Genomic DNA, 18,614 nt, shown 5'->3' on the forward strand with positions numbered 1-18,614 from the left:
CTAACCAGTAGAGTCTGGTGACCACTTTTTGGGTGTTCACATTGTCTAGAACAGGGGTTTCAACATGGAGGTGGCAAGCCGTTTTCCGGTGGGGCACGAGATGCCTGAAAATTCAATCAATCGTTTTCAATTCTTTTTTGCCGGTAAAAATTAAAGTAAAGATTTTTTCACCGTCGACTATTCCTTGACCTGAGGTCATTCTATTGTTTACGTTTTCAGACGTTGCAAAGGCTTTAACAATAAAAAGCATTCAATGTTTTCCGTCTTGTTCTTATACGTTGCTTTGTGCAAACTAAAGCAAATAGCAAGGTTACCGTAGCCTTACTTGGAATCCTATGGCAAATATGGATTTGTCAGTATCGTTTCCAATGGCATTGATAAAATTTAGTGTGTAGGTCTTTTTTTTAAAAGATCTTTTAGCAACTGTTCCACGCATTGACAAGCTTGTTAAAAAGATGCAGCACCAGCCATTTCACTGAAGCTGATTTTAATAAACCCATAAAAGATTGCAATAAATTTAACCGGCAAAAGTGTACTTTATTCTCATTATTTTTTATCCTATAATGTAGCCAAGCTTGATAGGAAATGAAAATACTAATTGGAGGAAATGTACAAAAGCCGTAATAAAATCGTGAAGAGACGTTTTTGGTTTCAGAAGTTTCTATTAGAGCAGGGAACCGAGACAAAACTAGATGTCGTCGTGAATTTGGTTAAATTTTGCACTAAATATGCTTTTGTTCAATATGTTTGTGGAGTGTCATGAGGCTACATTGATTAGTTAGAGTGGGTTGCAGTGCAAAAAAAGTTGAAAATCCTTGGTTTGAAAAGTTTCAAACAAATGCTTGATTTGCATAGTGACTTTTTATATCATATCACTTTACTTTGACTTGATCTGAAACAGCTTTTCGGAAAACTGCAAACCTCGTCTGTGTTGAAAGCCTGCTGAAAAAAATGAACACACAAAAGAATGGTCACTGTTCTCGACTATTACCAGCAACTGGCACCGTGTCATTAGCTGATAACGCTTTGCTTTTGCATTTCCAGGACCTTAAGTCGTCTGGTGGTAAGAGTAGGCGATTATTTTAACCATGATGGAAGTGTATATAGCTCGATTTCCGAGTTCGAACAATCTAAGGATGTGAATATCAGCAAAGTGTTCTTGCATCCTGAGTACCAGAATTTCCCAATCAAGCATGATCTCGCCTTGGTTCATCTTGCAAAATGTGTCAGCTTTAAGTAAGTTAACTTTAAATCAAGATTGACAGTGCTTAATTTTTATCTCTACGGACTACGATACATAAGGATTTAGTTTATAGAATGCTGAATAATCGACCGGGACAGTCTGGTTTGGTTTTGAATCTTTATCCTCGGACTGAAAAAGCCTTTGATTGGTTATTCCTGGTAGTTTCGCATACTTGTAGAGGCTCTTGACGCAGGGCCGGTTACCAAGATTAACAGAGTGAAGTTTTCCGATTGTTGAAATGTTGTTGCCAGGGGAATTATTCCATTCACTAGATGCTGCTGAATGGAGAACAGTCCAGAAATGCGTTGCTCAAGCGCACACCTCGAGAGCCACAGTAGCCTATAGCGCAAGCGCACACGCCGCGTGACTTTGAGTTCGGGCACTTAACTACTGAGCTAACGGGGCGGACAGTCAGTTAATGTATAGTACAGATCATCACCATGTCGAATCAGATTGATTCTCGTTCTGGAGAATATGTGGCACGCAACAGCTTCATCTGCTTTCGGGATTTTTCTCTGCAATACTTCGGTACCACAAATCTAAGTTGTTTCTGACAGAACACAAGGGTCGAACTGCCTTCGCTAAGCAACCCAACATTGAGAGCTCCCACTCTGTAGGCTATATAAGTAAGTAAGGCAACGTCGACCAACTTGTGTGACAAGTCACCTTTCCCCGCAGATATATACAGCAGATTAATTAGTTGCCTCGGAAAGATCAAACAAATTTTACCTGTTAGATTTACTATGTCATTTTATTATTTTATATTATTATTTCATTTTATTATCGTCCGCCCCGTTAGCTCAGTGGTTACGTGCCCGGCTCAAGATCACGCGGGGCTGGTTCGACTCTCGGGGTGTGCGCTTGAGCAACGCATTCAGGACTGCTCTCCACTCGGCGGCACCTAGTGAATGGAATAATTCCCCTCGTAACAAGACTTCAACAATCGGAAAACTTCACTCTGCCGATCTCGGTAACCGGCCCTGCGTCAAGAGCGTTTCCAAGTATGAGAAACTACCAGGAATAACCAATCAAGGCTTTGTCAGTCCGAGGATAAAGATTTAAAACCAACCAATCATTACAGGCTATAGCTTAGGCTACTAAAGCATAAACGGTAGGACTCCAAAGTTTTAAAACAAACTCAACATCTGATAACGACTGACCTAAACTAAAGGTTTCCAATGAAATATCGGAAAATTAAAACAAGCTCAGGCTTGCTTCAACTGAAATGCAGTTCTGCATGACGAAGTAAGTTAATCATATATATTATGATATAGCCTATTGCTATATACCGTGTATTATAAGCTACTAAGCCTAATATACATAAACATTAGAATATAGCCTACTATAATTAAAGAATTTATCTTAAACTGCAAATATTTCAGTACGTTTGTCAAACCGGCTTGCTTGCCATTCTCGGCATTACAATTTCCTGAGCGCACTTCATGTGGAATATCTGGTTGGGGAGCATCAAACCACACGCAACGTACGTTCTGTGATATTCAAAGAATCAAAACAAAAGTTGATTTGAAAATACTGCTGTATACAAGACTATTATTCTATCATTTGATCTTGATGAATAGACTTCAATAGCTCAAAATATAGGTTGTTTATAAAAATACTTTATTGAAAAACAGGAAATCGATTTATCTATCAGGACAATGCTAATCACTGATTGGTAAAACGAAAGTTTGTGCTTCGAAAACCATATCGGCTTGGACTATAGTCTCTCCTTCAGCGGTTCTAAAACTGGGGTCTGCACAATATCCTTTCAATTCAATGACTGTTAAATTATATTGGCTACTTTGCCTTCTGGTGGACCTTTTTTAGTTTCACACTTCTATAGTTTCCCACAAAATTTACTTTTTGGCAAGCGATCAATCAAAGCATGAGTCGTTACACTGCTATCGTTTGCCCGAACATAGCAAGTCACTTTCCACTGGAGTTTCAGAATCAAAGTAGGCTATATAAATACTCAGATACTAGGTTACATAATGACATCTGCGGCATGAACAGGTTTCGCCTTCACAAATGTAAAAATCTACATTAGTGAAGTGAATAACGACCATGCTGCTAAAAGCGAAACTCAATCTATTGCATAATTTCATATTGTTTGAGAAAAACTCGCTTTTGTCAGAAGCGAATATTCAGCTTCAGCAACAGTTTGTTAATTAGCTAACTTGTTTTGAAACGTTGTAGCCTAGCAAAATATTCCAACCGGTTAAATGCCGGTTATACGAGGTAGGCTACTGATATTCGGTCGCAAGCTCTGTAGTCTGTACTGATATAAATGTTATACACTGATAGTAAATTAATTATTGCAGCATCATATTTAAAAAATTTCTTGTTTAAATAAATATTTAATTGATGAGATCCTTCATTATTTTTTTAGGCAAACAGGGTCCGCCATCTAAAACACGTTTCAAAACCACTGCACAGTAACTGTAGCACACCCAATGTTACTGCATACTTTTACAGTCGGCTATATCTTCCGTTGGCTGTGGAAAGTAGCCTACAACAATAACAAATATATAATTCGTTTTTCTGAGTAGGCTATATGGTGTTTTACTAATACTCATCACATGGCAGCAACTGGCAACCGCACGAGTGGCAACCGCTTCTAACTGAATTTGTCAGCTTATTCTGTGAGTATAACGACTTGCATTTATAATGTCGCAGACTCCGGTGAATATCCAAAATGCTTACAGACTGCGCAAGTCCCAATCATAACACATGACAATTGCAGACGAGCGTATGGGACCAGATATAACGAGACAAACATGATATGTGCAGTGGTAAGTTGTAAACACAGCGTTTTATTGTGAATTTATCCACTGTTTAACTCCTGAACTCATAACTTTCTGAGTGCTAGTCAGTCTCTTATTTGTTCTATGTATTTTGGCCAAGTTGTTTAGTAATTGTAACTTAATAAGCCTGACATCAAAGATTTGCTATTTCTGTAATCACCACTCACTCAGTCGAGCCCTATTTGAAACTTCTGCTCTTTGTGGTAAAATCATTGACTTTAGGTAACAGAAAACAACAAATGCTAAACAAAAAATTGCCTCGCCTAATCTATTAAACAAATATTCGCATTGTTACCATCTAAGTCATAAAGAAGCTTCATGCAAAGGGCCGTTTTTAAAGGGTCTGCTACTATTCGGTGAGTCCGATTCAGTGAGTTCCCAACCTTTAACCCCTAACCCTAACTCCTAACCCCTAACCCTAAAACGGCAATGATAATTAGGCTACGGTACCAGATAATTTAAAAAAAAAATTGAAAAAATCCTCCGTTAAGGGATCGGACTCACCGAATCGGACTCAACAAATCGGACTCACCGAAACGGGCCACTCCGGTTTTTAAAGGTGGCCGTGGTAGAAAGTGGTTTTACCCTAATTTTTTACCTAAGCCCAACATGAAATATTTCTTGGACCAGGAGCGAAATTATGAATGAATTTGTTGTCAGTTATTTGAAAAAACTGGCAAAAGATAAGCTAAAGTAAAGGGTTTAAAAACATTATTAGTTTAGGCGTCTTAGATTAGAAATTAGGTTACCGTAGGCTATCTGACTAGATTATCTTGTCTTCCTTTCGCTAAATTGTGTACTACGAAGTATGATCAACTTCTTCTATTTTCTTAATTTTGTGCATTTTTGCAGAAAAACAACGTGGATACCTGTTTAGCGGATAGTGGCAGTCCGCTGATATGCTCAGATGAGTCTAATACAGGCTTTACCTTGTGGGGAATTACAAGCTGGGGTGTTGGTTGTGGGGATACCAATCACCCTGGAGTATATGTCAGATTGTTCTCTTACATACGATGGCTCTACATAACCATGAAGCTTCGTCCAAATGACAAAACCCTGCCAAGTGGAATAGAAACAAAATTAGTATCACCGGAGACTTGTCCATACCTCTGACAAACAGTCGACCACCATTGTTGTCGGCCTACTATTGACTTTTTGAATCATGTTAACTTGACATAGCCTACGAAAAAACATGCGTTTTCAACAACAATCGTGTAAGAGGTTTTGTATCGATTTTTTTATCTTATCCCATGCTGTAAAAACGAAAACCGTCATTTTTTGAATGATTGACCCAAAGCAGCAAAAGCCTAGAAAACGCGAGCAGAAAAGGCAAAGCAAAAATTTTCGCTAGGAAAGGAGAAAAAGGCTACAAACAGAAACCTACTTACCCTAGGTTATTTATTGTAGCAAATAAGACAATAATTCTCACTTATAAGTTATTATAAAGACACAGCAACGCATGAAGGAATTTCAAATGTATCACAATTGTAGACCAACAGCATTTTGCTTTCGCACCAACACAGTAGGGGAGAGAGGGGCTAAAAGTCACACGGGTAAGTTGTCACAAGCCTGAGTTTAGCGCACCCAGTGTAATAAACTTCTTTCTGGCGTCATAAAAAGCGAGTACTACTTCCCTGGTTACACGTTGAGATCGGCCATGTTGGTTTAAGCAACAGAAGTGAACAAAATCTAGACAACAACCTGTAGTGATTTTCTGCTTCTTGCGAAGACGAATTGCCCAAGGTACTGTAGGTATTTTGATACAACTTAAACGTTTCTGAATATATGCGGAATCTTTTTGTTTCTGTTAGTAGTGACTAATGTCAATAATATATGGATGAACTTATCGTTTAAAATGCTGAAGCATGTTGACCAAAAATTGGAATTTAAAAACGAAAGATGCTTTGAGGTAAGTTGTCACATTGTGTGACAACTTACCCCGAGGTTCAATACTAATACTTCATTAACCATCTTGTTTCAATCAGAGTGTATTTCTGTAAATTCTGTCATAAATAAGCTAAACCTACTGTATTACCAATAATTCTTGTTTCTTTCTCATATAAAACCAGTAGGCCTACCGGTAGCTTATATTTTTGCAGATGCGGAACTACCAAAGGAAAACTGAACGTGGACGGTATTCGAAAGACGCGATGGAGGCTGCTGCAGAAGCGGTTGTGAATGGTGGCCTGAGCATCAGAAAATCTGCTAGCAACAATGATGTTAACTACAAAACATTAAGTCGTTATATTCCAATCTAAACCACAAGTCAAGCCTTGTTTGAAGACACACATGTGCCTTCTTTAGGCTCCGCCTCATCTACTCAAATCTTAATTCCTCCACAAACTCTACGACCATTTGGGCACCTCAAAGCAAGGAAGAAAAGCTCCAGGAAAAGGAAGAGAAAATCTGAGATATACACAGACTCATCTGTTATGAAAAGGGTGGCAGAAGAAAAGAACAGCAAAAGAAAAGGGAAGAAAACAGCCGCTAAAAGAGTGATAAAGTTTCAAAAGAAGACCAAGACTCCAGCACCAGAATCATCAAGTGACGACAATGAAAGCTTAGATGAAACAACCTTGTGCGATGATACCACCGATGAGGACTCAGATGATGAAAGTTGTGTCCAGACACCACTTAGTCTTGATAACATAGATATGGACGACCACATTGTTGTGAAATTCGAAAGTGATCGAGCCACACAATATTACGTTGAAAAAGGTTTAGACTTCACCAAAGATCAGATTAGATCAAACTTCATGCGGAAAAATGCCTTGATAAATTTGGAAACATGCAGTTTCATTTTCCTGAAAATCCTGATACTTACCTTCATCCACTAGAGGATGTTGTCTTCAAGCTTCCAATTCCACTTTGTGGACAAACAAAACGAGAAGCAAACTTGTTTAGCTTTCACTGCTCTCAATTATCTGAGTACAATGTGCAGTAGTTTTGGACTCCACACAAAAGCCAATTTTAAAAGTAACAACAAATACCATACTTGTAAAGTGAATACTATGTATAATTGGCTTTTTAATGGAGCCTATCTGTACTATCTTATTAATTCCATTGTACTGCATCCTAAATAAACTTTACGCGTTACAAACTGCATGTGACAATTTACCCCAAGGTTTGTGACAACTAACCCGGAGGCGGGGGAAAAAGTTTCACCTCAGTGCTCATTCAAAATGTCGAAAATTTTTGATAAAGAATATAGTTATCTGGAATATTATATGTACTTCAAGTACTCGAAGTGCGACAGTAAACCTTAGTTTATAAATGTTTATGAAATTTCCACCCAGGGCGTGTAGATGGTTCAATTAGTAAATTTTGTGACTTCTTGCCCCTCCTTCCCCTACCGTAGGCTAACACACTACCAGCAGTTCTTTCAAGCGCCATAGCTTATACGCACTTGCGCAGTTACGAGAGCCCATTAATAAGTGGCTTATCATTGTATCACTTGGCCTGTTTTTCTTATAAAAGTAACTTGAATAAAATACAACAATTGCCGGTAGTTCCTTGTTTTTTAACTTTGATTTCACGATTTTACGAAGATTCTATTATATGCTAAACATGTTATTTAAGAATTCACAAGCAATTTTGTGTTTTCTAATGAAGCAGCCAGCGTGATTGTTTTCCACGTCACGCTTCATTGCACAGAGCTTCGGGAAAGGTCTATTGAATTGCCGATTGCTAGTATTTCCTTCTTTATTAATTCTGGTTGTTATTATTATAATCTGAATAAAAGTTACATTGATGTGGTTCGGATGAAGGTTTCGTACTTGTAGGCCTACTCGGATCACCCCTTGTCAAAAGACGCCTCGCCTCTAAAATAAATGAGAACCTTTTTCTTCAGATCGCATTGAAAGAGGTGGAAAAATAAGTAGCTTAAAGTTTATTTTTATTTTTTTCGAGAACACGATAAAATAGACTAAACAAACAGCCTTAAAGACAAATGAACACCTTTTTTGATTTTTTTGAACAACCTTAAAGACAAATGAACACCTACTATTTTGTATTCATCAAATGCTGGCATGTGCACAACAATCTAACCTCTTAGTGTAATTTAATTTGAAACGATTTCGCTATAGTACTAGCATCTTCAGCTAGCACACGTAAAAAGAAAATTTGAAAAATACCTAAAACGAACAAATAAGGCAAACTCCGATGTCATTAACACGCATAAATTTTTTTTTTTTGAACAATCATGTTCTGGCAACATTGATACTTGACCAAGTAAAAATTTGAGAGGCGCATTCAATTCAGTGATCAGTCAGCTGACTCTGCCTCTGCTTGGCTTATTTTGTTATGTGATTTGGGTGTGCAAGTGGCTGATTATTTTGTGTGACATAGTTTTGATGATATATGCAATTAGGAATGGATGTTTGTTATGATACTATCAGGGATATCTATACCTACGGGATTGGAAACTCTATCCAGTGCTATACATCAGTAGGGTCATCACATTACTACGATTACAGAGAGATTAACAAAACAAAATACCGACTAAAAGATATACAAAATTCGATTTTACAATAATAATACAAAATATACACTCACATTAAAACTTAATTGATTATAAAAGTACATATACGCTGCTAGAAAAAAAAACGATGAATCCAAAAAATGAATGAATGCAACGAGTCCAAAAACCGCCTACTGTTGATCTTTAGCATTTTGCGTGCTGCAAATCGGATCAGAAGTAAACGAGGAGTGTTCAGCAATTAGTGAAATATGCTGTTGTATCATCAACTTGTTCACAGACCAATCTAGTACGAAATCAATCCGTTTACGATGTCATCAGAACTAAAACCAATAGTCATTCTGGAAATTTTTAAGCAGCAAACAAAATACAACATGACTGCACTAATGGAATACAAACAAATAAACAAACCAGGCAAGCGTAGACCTTACAATTTACAGCAGGTGAATTGATTGTTACACTTTTGGTTGTTCGTTTAGCCTAATGCATGCTGCCCTTTGAGGTCAATTTATGTGATTACTTATCACAGCAGCGCACAAAGAAAAGTGACCCTACTGGTGTATAAAATGGTTTTCAGTTCCACAAAGTTTCCAATCCCGTAGTTATAGATATCCCTGGATACTATGGGCAACTGATTACATAAGATGCAGTAGCCTACTATATTCTCTACTACAGACGAAATCGGTTAATAGTATACTGCTTAAACGTATCAATCGTTTATTTGAATCAAAACCTGAAATCCCAAACCAAATCCAATCTAATGTTAAGTAAAAACATCGGTTAAGCGTATACCGCTTAAAAGAATAAGTCGGATAAAAGCATCAGGATTTGCTTCTAGTTTGCCTACTTTATTCATTTAATCGTATAATTGTACCGGATGTACCCGTTAGCGAAAAGAGAATGTCTCTTTTTTGCTTCGCATAATTGTCTGCAATGTTCAAAGGCGAAATGAAGCAAAGGTGAGACAGACGCAAGCGATCAAAACAAAGACTAGTGTCTGTAATCCCAGGCCATAATCTTATGTGCTAGACATCGCACTACAAAGAACCAATTTTCGCACAGCTGGGCTTCATTAAAACAGAAGAGCACACAAAAGGAATAATCACACTTCCCAATAAAGAAGTTTAAATGCTTTTGATGTCATCGGTCGGCGACTGGCCTTGCAAGGAAAGGACATGGACAAATTATTTCGGCTTGAGAGGGAAGTGTTGAAAAGAATGTCTAAAAGTTTAAACCAGAAAACTGTGGAGAATTTTTTTTTAAATTGCTGAAAAAAAGTAGCCTATTGTAGTGAAATGCAGTGCGTAATTTCATTTGTTGCAGTATTGTTCAGTTGAAGAACATTGCAAATTAATTATTTTACCAGACATGGCAAAACACTTGAAAAAAAAACCTTTGCGATTTCAAAACAAACAATGAGTGTGAGCTGTGTTTTTCCACCATACCACTATTTTCGTAGGCCCTTTTTCATACTCAAAACTACACAGCTGGTACAGAGCTAAAAATAGCCCGCTTGAATCAAAATCTTCAACGTCAAAGTTCGCGTTGTGACGTCACAGAGATCGGTGATATGAAAGATTGCCGATTTGAAGTCCGATTGCTGCAGTTTGCAGAAAAATGCTTTGATGGTTCTCCCAGTCAGCAAAGCTGATCTTTTTTACATTGTTTCAACGTCTGCAGACAATAAATCAATGTAAAAAAGACCAGTTTTGCTGGCTGGGACATACAGCGTAGTGGTATGTTAACACAGAACTAGGAAATTCTTTAAAGTTTAACCAGAATTGTAAACAGTTGTAGGAAGTATCAGTGGTAATGTGCGTTGCAGCCTAGTCAGCACAGACATCTTCTCAACATTACGCCCATTTACAATAAACCTTTTTTTAGTAAATTGGTTAAACGAATCAATCGTATAATCGTATCAAAATGTCTGGCAAATAGGTGATTCGATTAACCGATTTCGTCTGTATAACTTGTCACTGCACTTTCTATTAAGAACATTGGCAACTTAACAAAGCACAGGTCAGATATTTTTAAATGAGCACGTTAGAGGAAGAAAGTCATTTGAATTTGCTTATAAATTTTTATAGGCCTGCTGTTTTATGAATTGGTGAATGACTAGATAGCAAACAATCACTTAGCAATGTCCCTCAGAAAAGGTATACTATATACGGTATCAACACAGACCATAGTGACATCAGCCAGCGAACTAAAATAGTACGTACCTAGCATATGATCAATAGGTGTATGAGCACATCTGTGGTAAATACATTTGGCATTAGGCACAGTTACAACATATGGTAAACATAGCGTCTGAAACATGCTTTCAAGCATATACCTTCGCAAACTGTAAACTCATGCATGTATGCACCATAAACACCCGTAGGCCTATACTAGGCACCAATAAAAGAAGAAAAAAACGACAAAACCAAAATATTAAAAAGTAGGCTAGGTTACTAGGGATGCACAATACAGAATACCTGGCTATTCTAGAATATTCTAGAATACCGGTACTTAATTTCGAATCTATTCTGAAATTACGCGGCAATTTTTTCCAAATAATATCGAACCAATAATTGATGCCTGTGTTACTGTGAATCTATGATTTTTATCAAACTTTTCAAAAAAATTTCAAACGGGAATCAAGCATTAAAATGCGTAAACTGAACATTCAAGTTAATGAGAATACATTTCAAAAAAAAAATTATCGAAAACAATTTGTTTTCAATGGCACTGGCAAGGCCCAAAGTCCAATGTTTCATTTATTTTTAATTTTTGTTCAAAATGACCAAAAAGTGGAAAACTGCTCGAGAATACATCACTATCGACAGCAATAACAAAAGCCACGTTACCACATCTGATGTTTTGATGTTGAAATCTGATAATTTGATGTATATACATGCATAATAGTCTACAGTTAAATCGCTCGCAGTAAAAACTATTGCTTGATCAGCTGATTGCTAGTCTATAGTGACGCAGACTGTACAGTCGCACGCTTCGCTGCTCATGCCCATTCCCGTTTTGAAAGCTCTGACAAAAGCAGGCCCGGAATGCTGATCAGACCGCAATGGGGCAAAATTTTATTGAAAATTGTTTTATGGTAGCATTTTAAACACAAAGAACGTGTACAATTGCCAAGACAGGTTTTTTTTTAGTATCCCTTTAATGCTCTACAGTCTACTGCTCACCAGTTCACGAATCTCAAGCGCGTGGTATGAATCAATGCGCAGTACTGTACAGCACTCGTAATGAATCATTCGTGGCCGCACACACAAATTATCAGGCCTCAAAATTCGTTTTTGTTGACGGCGGGCAAACGTGTCCGGTCTGAGCAGCTACAGTATATCGGCGGACAAATTAAGTCTCACGGCGGACACACCAGTTTTAGCATCAATCGTCATACTTAATTACTTTATCTTGATAATTCTTCGCCATTTAAGAACTATAGCTACGGTTTAGAAGGCGTTTTAAAATTTCAGCAAAGTCACTCTGAAAGGCTTTCATCAGACCAACGACGTGCGCTTGAAGAGCCAAAGCGCCGTGTGGCTGCTAAATACGCCACATAACTGGTTAACTTCCACCGAACGAGGTCGTGTGGCTTCTTGCGTCACAATGCTCTTTGTTACGCTGATTCAATGTCATCAATCGTTAAAGCAACATAAAAATTGAAACTGTTCCTCCTCGAATAGAAGTTAAGGGATACAGTATTCACATTTTCTAGATGCGCACTAGAATGCGTGGAAAATTATATTCTTGCAACAATTGTTCGTGCTATGCAGTGACGATTTGTATCGCTAGTTCCTGTGTTATTTCTCGGCGGACAAATATGACCGATCTAGATGGTACTTCCCGCGGACATCACATGCTGTGATGGGTGACGGCGGACATGTCTGCCGTGAATTTTGAGGCCTGAATTATTCACTGGTACGGGAACGCACTGCGTGAACCCTATGAAGGAAGAAAAAAGGCGCTTGGAACAAACAGTCCATAAAGAAAAAAGTCGGCGCACAAGACGGAAAATATCAACTTTACATTTGTTTAACGTCGCACACTGTTCATTTAACAAATTTATTTTTTAATCCTGATATCCGAAAGGAAACTGCAAATGCGATTCGAATACATTGAGATTCGAATCTCTAAGATTCTATATTCTGTATTGTGCATCCCTATAGGTTACATTGATAATTTTTTTTTTTAAATCAGTATCTTCAGTTTGTACAGCTTCCAAAACTATACTTGGTATCTTTAAACACCCATTGTCAGGTAATGTCACTTTTTGCCAGGCATTGTCAGGGTTACCAGTGCTCAGTCAAATTAAACCAGTTTTGCAAACTTCGGTTTTGGTTTCGATTGAGGTATTATGGTTAAGATTATGATCCAACAACCCTTTAAAATGTCTGCCAAATATTTAAAATGCCCAATTATTTGTAAGGGTTGCCAGATTTGCGAGTTTTGCCCATCAAACTAGGCTAGTTTTGCTTCCTTGTTGCAGGAAACTTTTTAACAGTTGCAGCTTGTGATATTGTTGGTTCTTTTCATTTCCTCTTATTTTAAATTGGCTTTAATAAAATAAAGACTATTTTTTGGTTAAAAACATTCGGCTACACTGACAATGGGTATTTAGAGGTGCCCCCTGGCCCCTATACTCATTAACAGTAAAGATGTAGTTCATACAATCAGTCGTTTCTCAACTTATTGAGTAAGTAATTATATACACCTAAATAAATTTAAACTGAGTGAACTTGGGCAAACATTATTGCATCAAAATAGTACACCACTTGAAGAAATAAATTGGATAATTGTATCGTGGTTTGGTTTTTACTTGCATAGATACTTCATTCATTTAATTACATAATTAATACATAATCTTCGGCCGGATGCTTGGAAGCAATGGAAATGAGTTGAATGACAAATGTTTACCAGTGAGCAAAAGGAGAATGTCTCTTTGTTTTGCCTAGTTGTCAAGCGAATAAAGCAAAGTAAAGAAGATCAGGTCATAAGTCAGACTGTGCTTGCAGTCAAAAGACAAAGAAGCAACTTTTATCTCATATGCAAGACATCATGCTGCAAAGATCCCATCTTCACACAGCTGGACTGTTGTTACTTAAGGCAACGCATTTGTTGAGTTGTGTATCACTTGATGAATATTTTTTTAAAGATCTTGTTGATATAACGTTGGTTGTATAGTTATTAGTTTTTGCAATATGCATACATAATAATTAAACAAACTTTGCTTTTTTAGAGTAATTGGTGTATAACTGCAATGACATTCCTCTTGGTTCGAAGCAGGCTTCCAGTATCTTGTTATGAATATTTACATAACGTTGTGAAGACAAAGTATAATATTAAGGGATGTGGCAGCAAATATTCTACTGTAACAGAAACTGGCCTGGTTTCATCATCAAATTTAAGCCAAGATGCATTAATTGAAGGAAAATCTGCTTTTATGTCCAGAGGTGATTTAAAGTTGTCAAAACGTATCATTGTAAAACTGGGAAGTGCAGTTTTAACAAGAAGTGATCAGGGTGGCATAGCTCTGGGGCGACTAGCTTCAATTATTGAGCAAGTAGCAGAATTACATTCAGAAGGAAAAGAGGTGATGATTGTGTCAAGTGGTGCGGTTGCATTTGGTAGGCAACGGTTGAAGCGTGAACTCATGATGAGTCAAAGTGTACGAGACACCATCCGCAGCAATGCGGGTCTTCCGACGAAAAATCCGATTGATTCCAAATCTTGTGCTGCTGCAGGACAAAGCGGCTTGATGTCGTTATATGAATCTATGTTTGCTCAATATAGTATCAGCACAGCTCAAGTATTGGTTACAAAACGAGACTTAGAACGGGAGTACCGAACTTATCTACAATCAACACTTGACAACTTGCTTGCATTGTCTATTGTTCCTATTATCAACACAAACGATGCTGTGGTTCCACCTCCTGATATTGATGTTGATATTGGAGGTGCAATTTCTATTACTGATAATGATAGCTTAGCAGCGAGGATTGCTGTTCAGACCAGTACTAATTTACTTGTTCTTGTTTCTGATGTTGACGGTGTATACACTGCTCCACCAGGAACAAAGAATTCTAAACTGATTCATACGTACTCAACTCACACCACCAGTAGTGACAAAATTGTGTTTGGAAAGAAGTCTTCAGTTGGTCTGGGTGGCATGGACTCCAAAGTACAAGCAGCTGTTTGGTCTTTAGAGCATGGTACATCAACTGTTATTTGCAATGGCTGTAGTGGTAAAGGGCCAGCTTTGCTGGACATTGTTGAAGGAAGAAAAGTTGGTACTTTTTTCACAACCGAACCCTCCATATCTTCTGATGCTTCAAATCAGGCAAGTGAAGCAAAAGAAGGTAGTCGAAAACTTCAACAACTTGAAACTGCAGAAAGGAAAGAAATTTTACACTGCCTAGCGAATTTACTTGAAGAGCATGAACAAGAAATCATGTCTGCAAATCATATGGATGTTGCTCTTGCAAAGAAATCTGAAGGCCTTTCGCAGGCTTTGATGGATCGACTTGTGCTATCTCCAGCTCGTTTAAGAGAGCTCAGTAAAGGTATAATACAGGTTTCAGAAAAAAGTTCAGACCTACTTGGGACACTATTACTTCGTCGACAGCTTGCCGAAGGATTAGTGGCAGAACAAATAAGAGTGCCAATAGGAGTTTTGTTGATAATATTTGAATCACGGCCAGACTGTTTGCCTCAGATTGCTTCTTTGGCTATCGCAACTGGCAATGGAATTTTATTGAAAGGTGGTCGTGAGAGTGCTAACACAAACCAATATCTTCACAAACTTGTACAAGAAGCATTGTCTATTCATGATTGCAAAGGCGCGGCCCAACTTGTTGAAGGAAGAGACAAAGTATCAGACCTTATTGAAGATGCAAAGGGATCTATTGACCTCATTATTCCCAGAGGTTCATCAGAAATGGTGCGAGGCATCCAGGAAATGGCAGCTGGCACGTCTGTTCCTGTACTAGGACACAGTGAAGGTATCTGCCATGTGTATGTAGACAAAGATTGTTCGGTGGATATGGCTACCCGTGTCATACAAGATGCCAAGTGCAATTATCCTGCTGCTTGTAATGCTGTGGAGACGATCTTGATTCACAAAGACTTAATTCAGACGTCAGTGTTTAGTGAGATAAATGATGTCCTGCAAGCTGAAGGAGTTAAGATAAATCTTGGTCCGAAACTCGCTTCCAGGCTAATGTTTCATTCATCAGCCGCTGCTTCTCTTCAAGAGGAATATTCTTCTTTGGAATGTTGCATTGAGATAGCAGACAGTCTTGAAGATGCGGTGCAGCACATTAGAAAACATGGCAGTGCTCATACCGATGCTATAGTCACTAACAATGAAGATACTGCTGAATACTTCTTACGTAATGTTGATAGTGCTTGTGTATTCCATAACTTAAGCACACGGTTTGCTGATGGCCAGCGTATGGGACTTGGAGCTGAAGTTGGAGTGAGCACAACACGAATACATGCCAGAGGCCCAGTTGGAGCTGAAGGTCTTCTTACATACAAATGGATTGTGCGAGGCGAAGGACATGCTGTCAGAGACTTTGGGTCTGACGGCACTCGAGAATATGATCACAAAGATCTTGACAGCTAAAATCAACATCAACAACCATGTTATGCGTCTGATCTTTTTAAAAGTTTTTCATCAACATTTTCTTTTAGTTAAAAGAACTTTGCGCTATTCACATACCCTACATAATTCAACTTCAAATGAAGCAATGTTACTGTGCAATATCAAGTTAAATTTACCTTTTGTTTATGTTGCCAATCGTGTCTCTTTATTTTTTTTTATTAGTGCTTAGTAACCAGGTGCCTTGCACAGTTTGTACAATGTACATTCATGGGTGTACCGAATTCCGTAGTGGTGTGCCAATTTGTTTTGTGGCTACTATAAACTTTTTGTGAAATCTCGTTATTTTTATAAAATGCCCTGTTAAACCACTTAAATGATGACAATCACGACTGGTTAAGAGTTAAACGAAGAATCTTCAAAGATGACAGTTTCAAAATACTATAATTGATACAGTTTGCTTATCCACTCTTTATGGTGTTAAGTTTGGACCGGCTTGAGCGTTTGTTGCACTTTCTAAAAAACTGCGTATGTTTTTATGGTACAACCTAGGACGTTTCAAAACAAAAATGTTGTATTTCGCTGTGAACTTGAAATAAAATGCTCATGTCATTAAAAACCATACGGTTATTCACTCTTATAACTATGAGTGACTGTTGAGCACAGACATATTTTGATTCTGATGGGTAATGTAATAAAGCTCGGCGAGCAACGTAGCCTATCGTGGGTTGCGTGTTAGAAAGTTATCATGTAAACTTTCCTTGAATTCTGATTTCACAGTGTGCTGCTTACATATCAATTTTTTTCTTGAAATCTTTAGTGGACTAATCGTTCACTTACCTTACGTTAGCTTTCATCGCAAGTATATTCACTGTCATTAATGGTGTTGTTTACATAAACGCGTTTATCAGTTTAATCCCGTTTAGTTCATAATGACAAACAAACTTTTAAAAATCGCGTTGAAATACTTTTTTTCCATCGCATGATATCAATTGGAATATGGTGTTTTCTTAAAGAATCATAACGATATCTTAATGTTGTTTTTACATACCGGTAGCAATGTTATGCAAAAGTTTGTGACTATTAAATATTTTTAATTACCAATATTTTACAATTATGCTCTTAAAGTATTTGTCATCTAATGAACAACGATTTAAGTTGGTCACACTAACTTGCAAATAATTTTGCAACTTAAACTTGCAAAAATAGATCTTTCACTTTGTTCTGCCAAACAAACTTGGTAATATCAATAGTCTTCACATGCCTTATTAGATGGAACAAAATATGCATACCGGTACATAAACAAGTAAATAAATTTTTCAAGCGTTTTTATGTGTATTCCAGATTTCTTCGTGTACACTACATATGTAGCTATGTTCAAACAATTTTTCAAATTAAGTCGTATTCAACTATTCATGTTCAGCACTTAAAAGGTCATGGGAATTCACTTTGTAAACTTGCAAAAATAGATCTTTGATACAGTGAATTCCCATGACCTTTTAAGTGCTGAACATGAATACGTCTGATTTGAAAAATTATGCAGCTGTTGTCATAATGTACAAAATATTACAAAACCGTTTTGGCCTTTAACCTTATGTTCTTCGTAGTAGCCACGTTATCATCCTTCATGTGCTGTTACTGGGTTTAAATGGATTCGGGTTAAAAACTTTCACGGTGCTTTGCTTGTTGCATTTGTTTTTATTGCATTAAAAAGCTCAAGTATTTCAACTTGTCCAAAGCATCGTTTCAAGGCGAGGATCATGAAAAATATAGAAGTTTGCTGCAAATCTTTCAAGTCGTAATGGTATTTATCAGCTGGTAGGCACTTTAACATGCAGATATCCAATCCAGCACGAACCAATCAGAAGCTACGCTGTTCATGACGTCATCAAGGTTGCGTTTAGAAAGAACAAAGGAAAAACGCAAATTTTAGCTGAATTAAGTCATCGCTTTGCCATCGGTTGGCTTGGCGCAGAGGGTTAGGGCGGTGGTGGGCTAGTCATTTCATTGACGTGGGTTTGATTCCCACCTCTGCTATAGCTCTTTTTTCTTCTGTAATTACCGAACAAAGTTCAAAGTAGTAATCAAGTCTCTGGCTGAATGCTGGAATGGTCACAATTGGACAGACAACGTAACATCTGATTGGTTCGTGGTGGATTGGATATCTGCATGTTAAAGTGCCTACCTTATCAGCTCAGCAGAAGAGCATCAGTACCACGCGTTGGAACCAGGGCCGGATTTAGCTGATGGGGGGCCTGGGGCACTTTTAAATGGGGGGCCCCCCTGCAAAAATTTTTTTCGCGCCTACGGCGCGAAAAACCGCCTCTGCGTCTACAGTAGCATCAATCCAGCATTGCACATCATTTTACAGAAACTTCAAAGGCTGAAAGGAAGAAAAAATAACACATAACACAACATTTTTTTTACGTAGAGGGGCCCTTCTAAAGTCTGGGGGCCCGAGGCACCTGCCCCCTCTGCCCCCCCCCT

At 37.9% G+C, this 18,614-nt stretch overlaps 1 protein-coding gene across 1 annotated transcript; it reads left to right on the forward strand.

The window, feature by feature from the left end:
- The first annotated feature begins 13,735 nt into the window (after positions 1-13,735).
- Positions 13,736-17,564, forward strand: LOC145787377 (delta-1-pyrroline-5-carboxylate synthase-like). The gene has a single exon (XM_082599109.1). The coding sequence runs from the start codon at positions 13,785-13,787 to the stop codon at positions 16,149-16,151; it is 2,367 nt and encodes a 788-aa protein (XP_082455235.1). The 5' UTR covers positions 13,736-13,784; the 3' UTR covers positions 16,152-17,564.
- The last annotated feature ends 1,050 nt before the right edge of the window (positions 17,565-18,614 follow it).

This window comes from Aplidium turbinatum, chromosome 18 (genome assembly GCF_918807975.1).
Source record: "Aplidium turbinatum chromosome 18, kaAplTurb1.1, whole genome shotgun sequence".
Classification (NCBI taxonomy): Eukaryota; Metazoa; Chordata; class Ascidiacea; order Aplousobranchia; family Polyclinidae; genus Aplidium; species Aplidium turbinatum.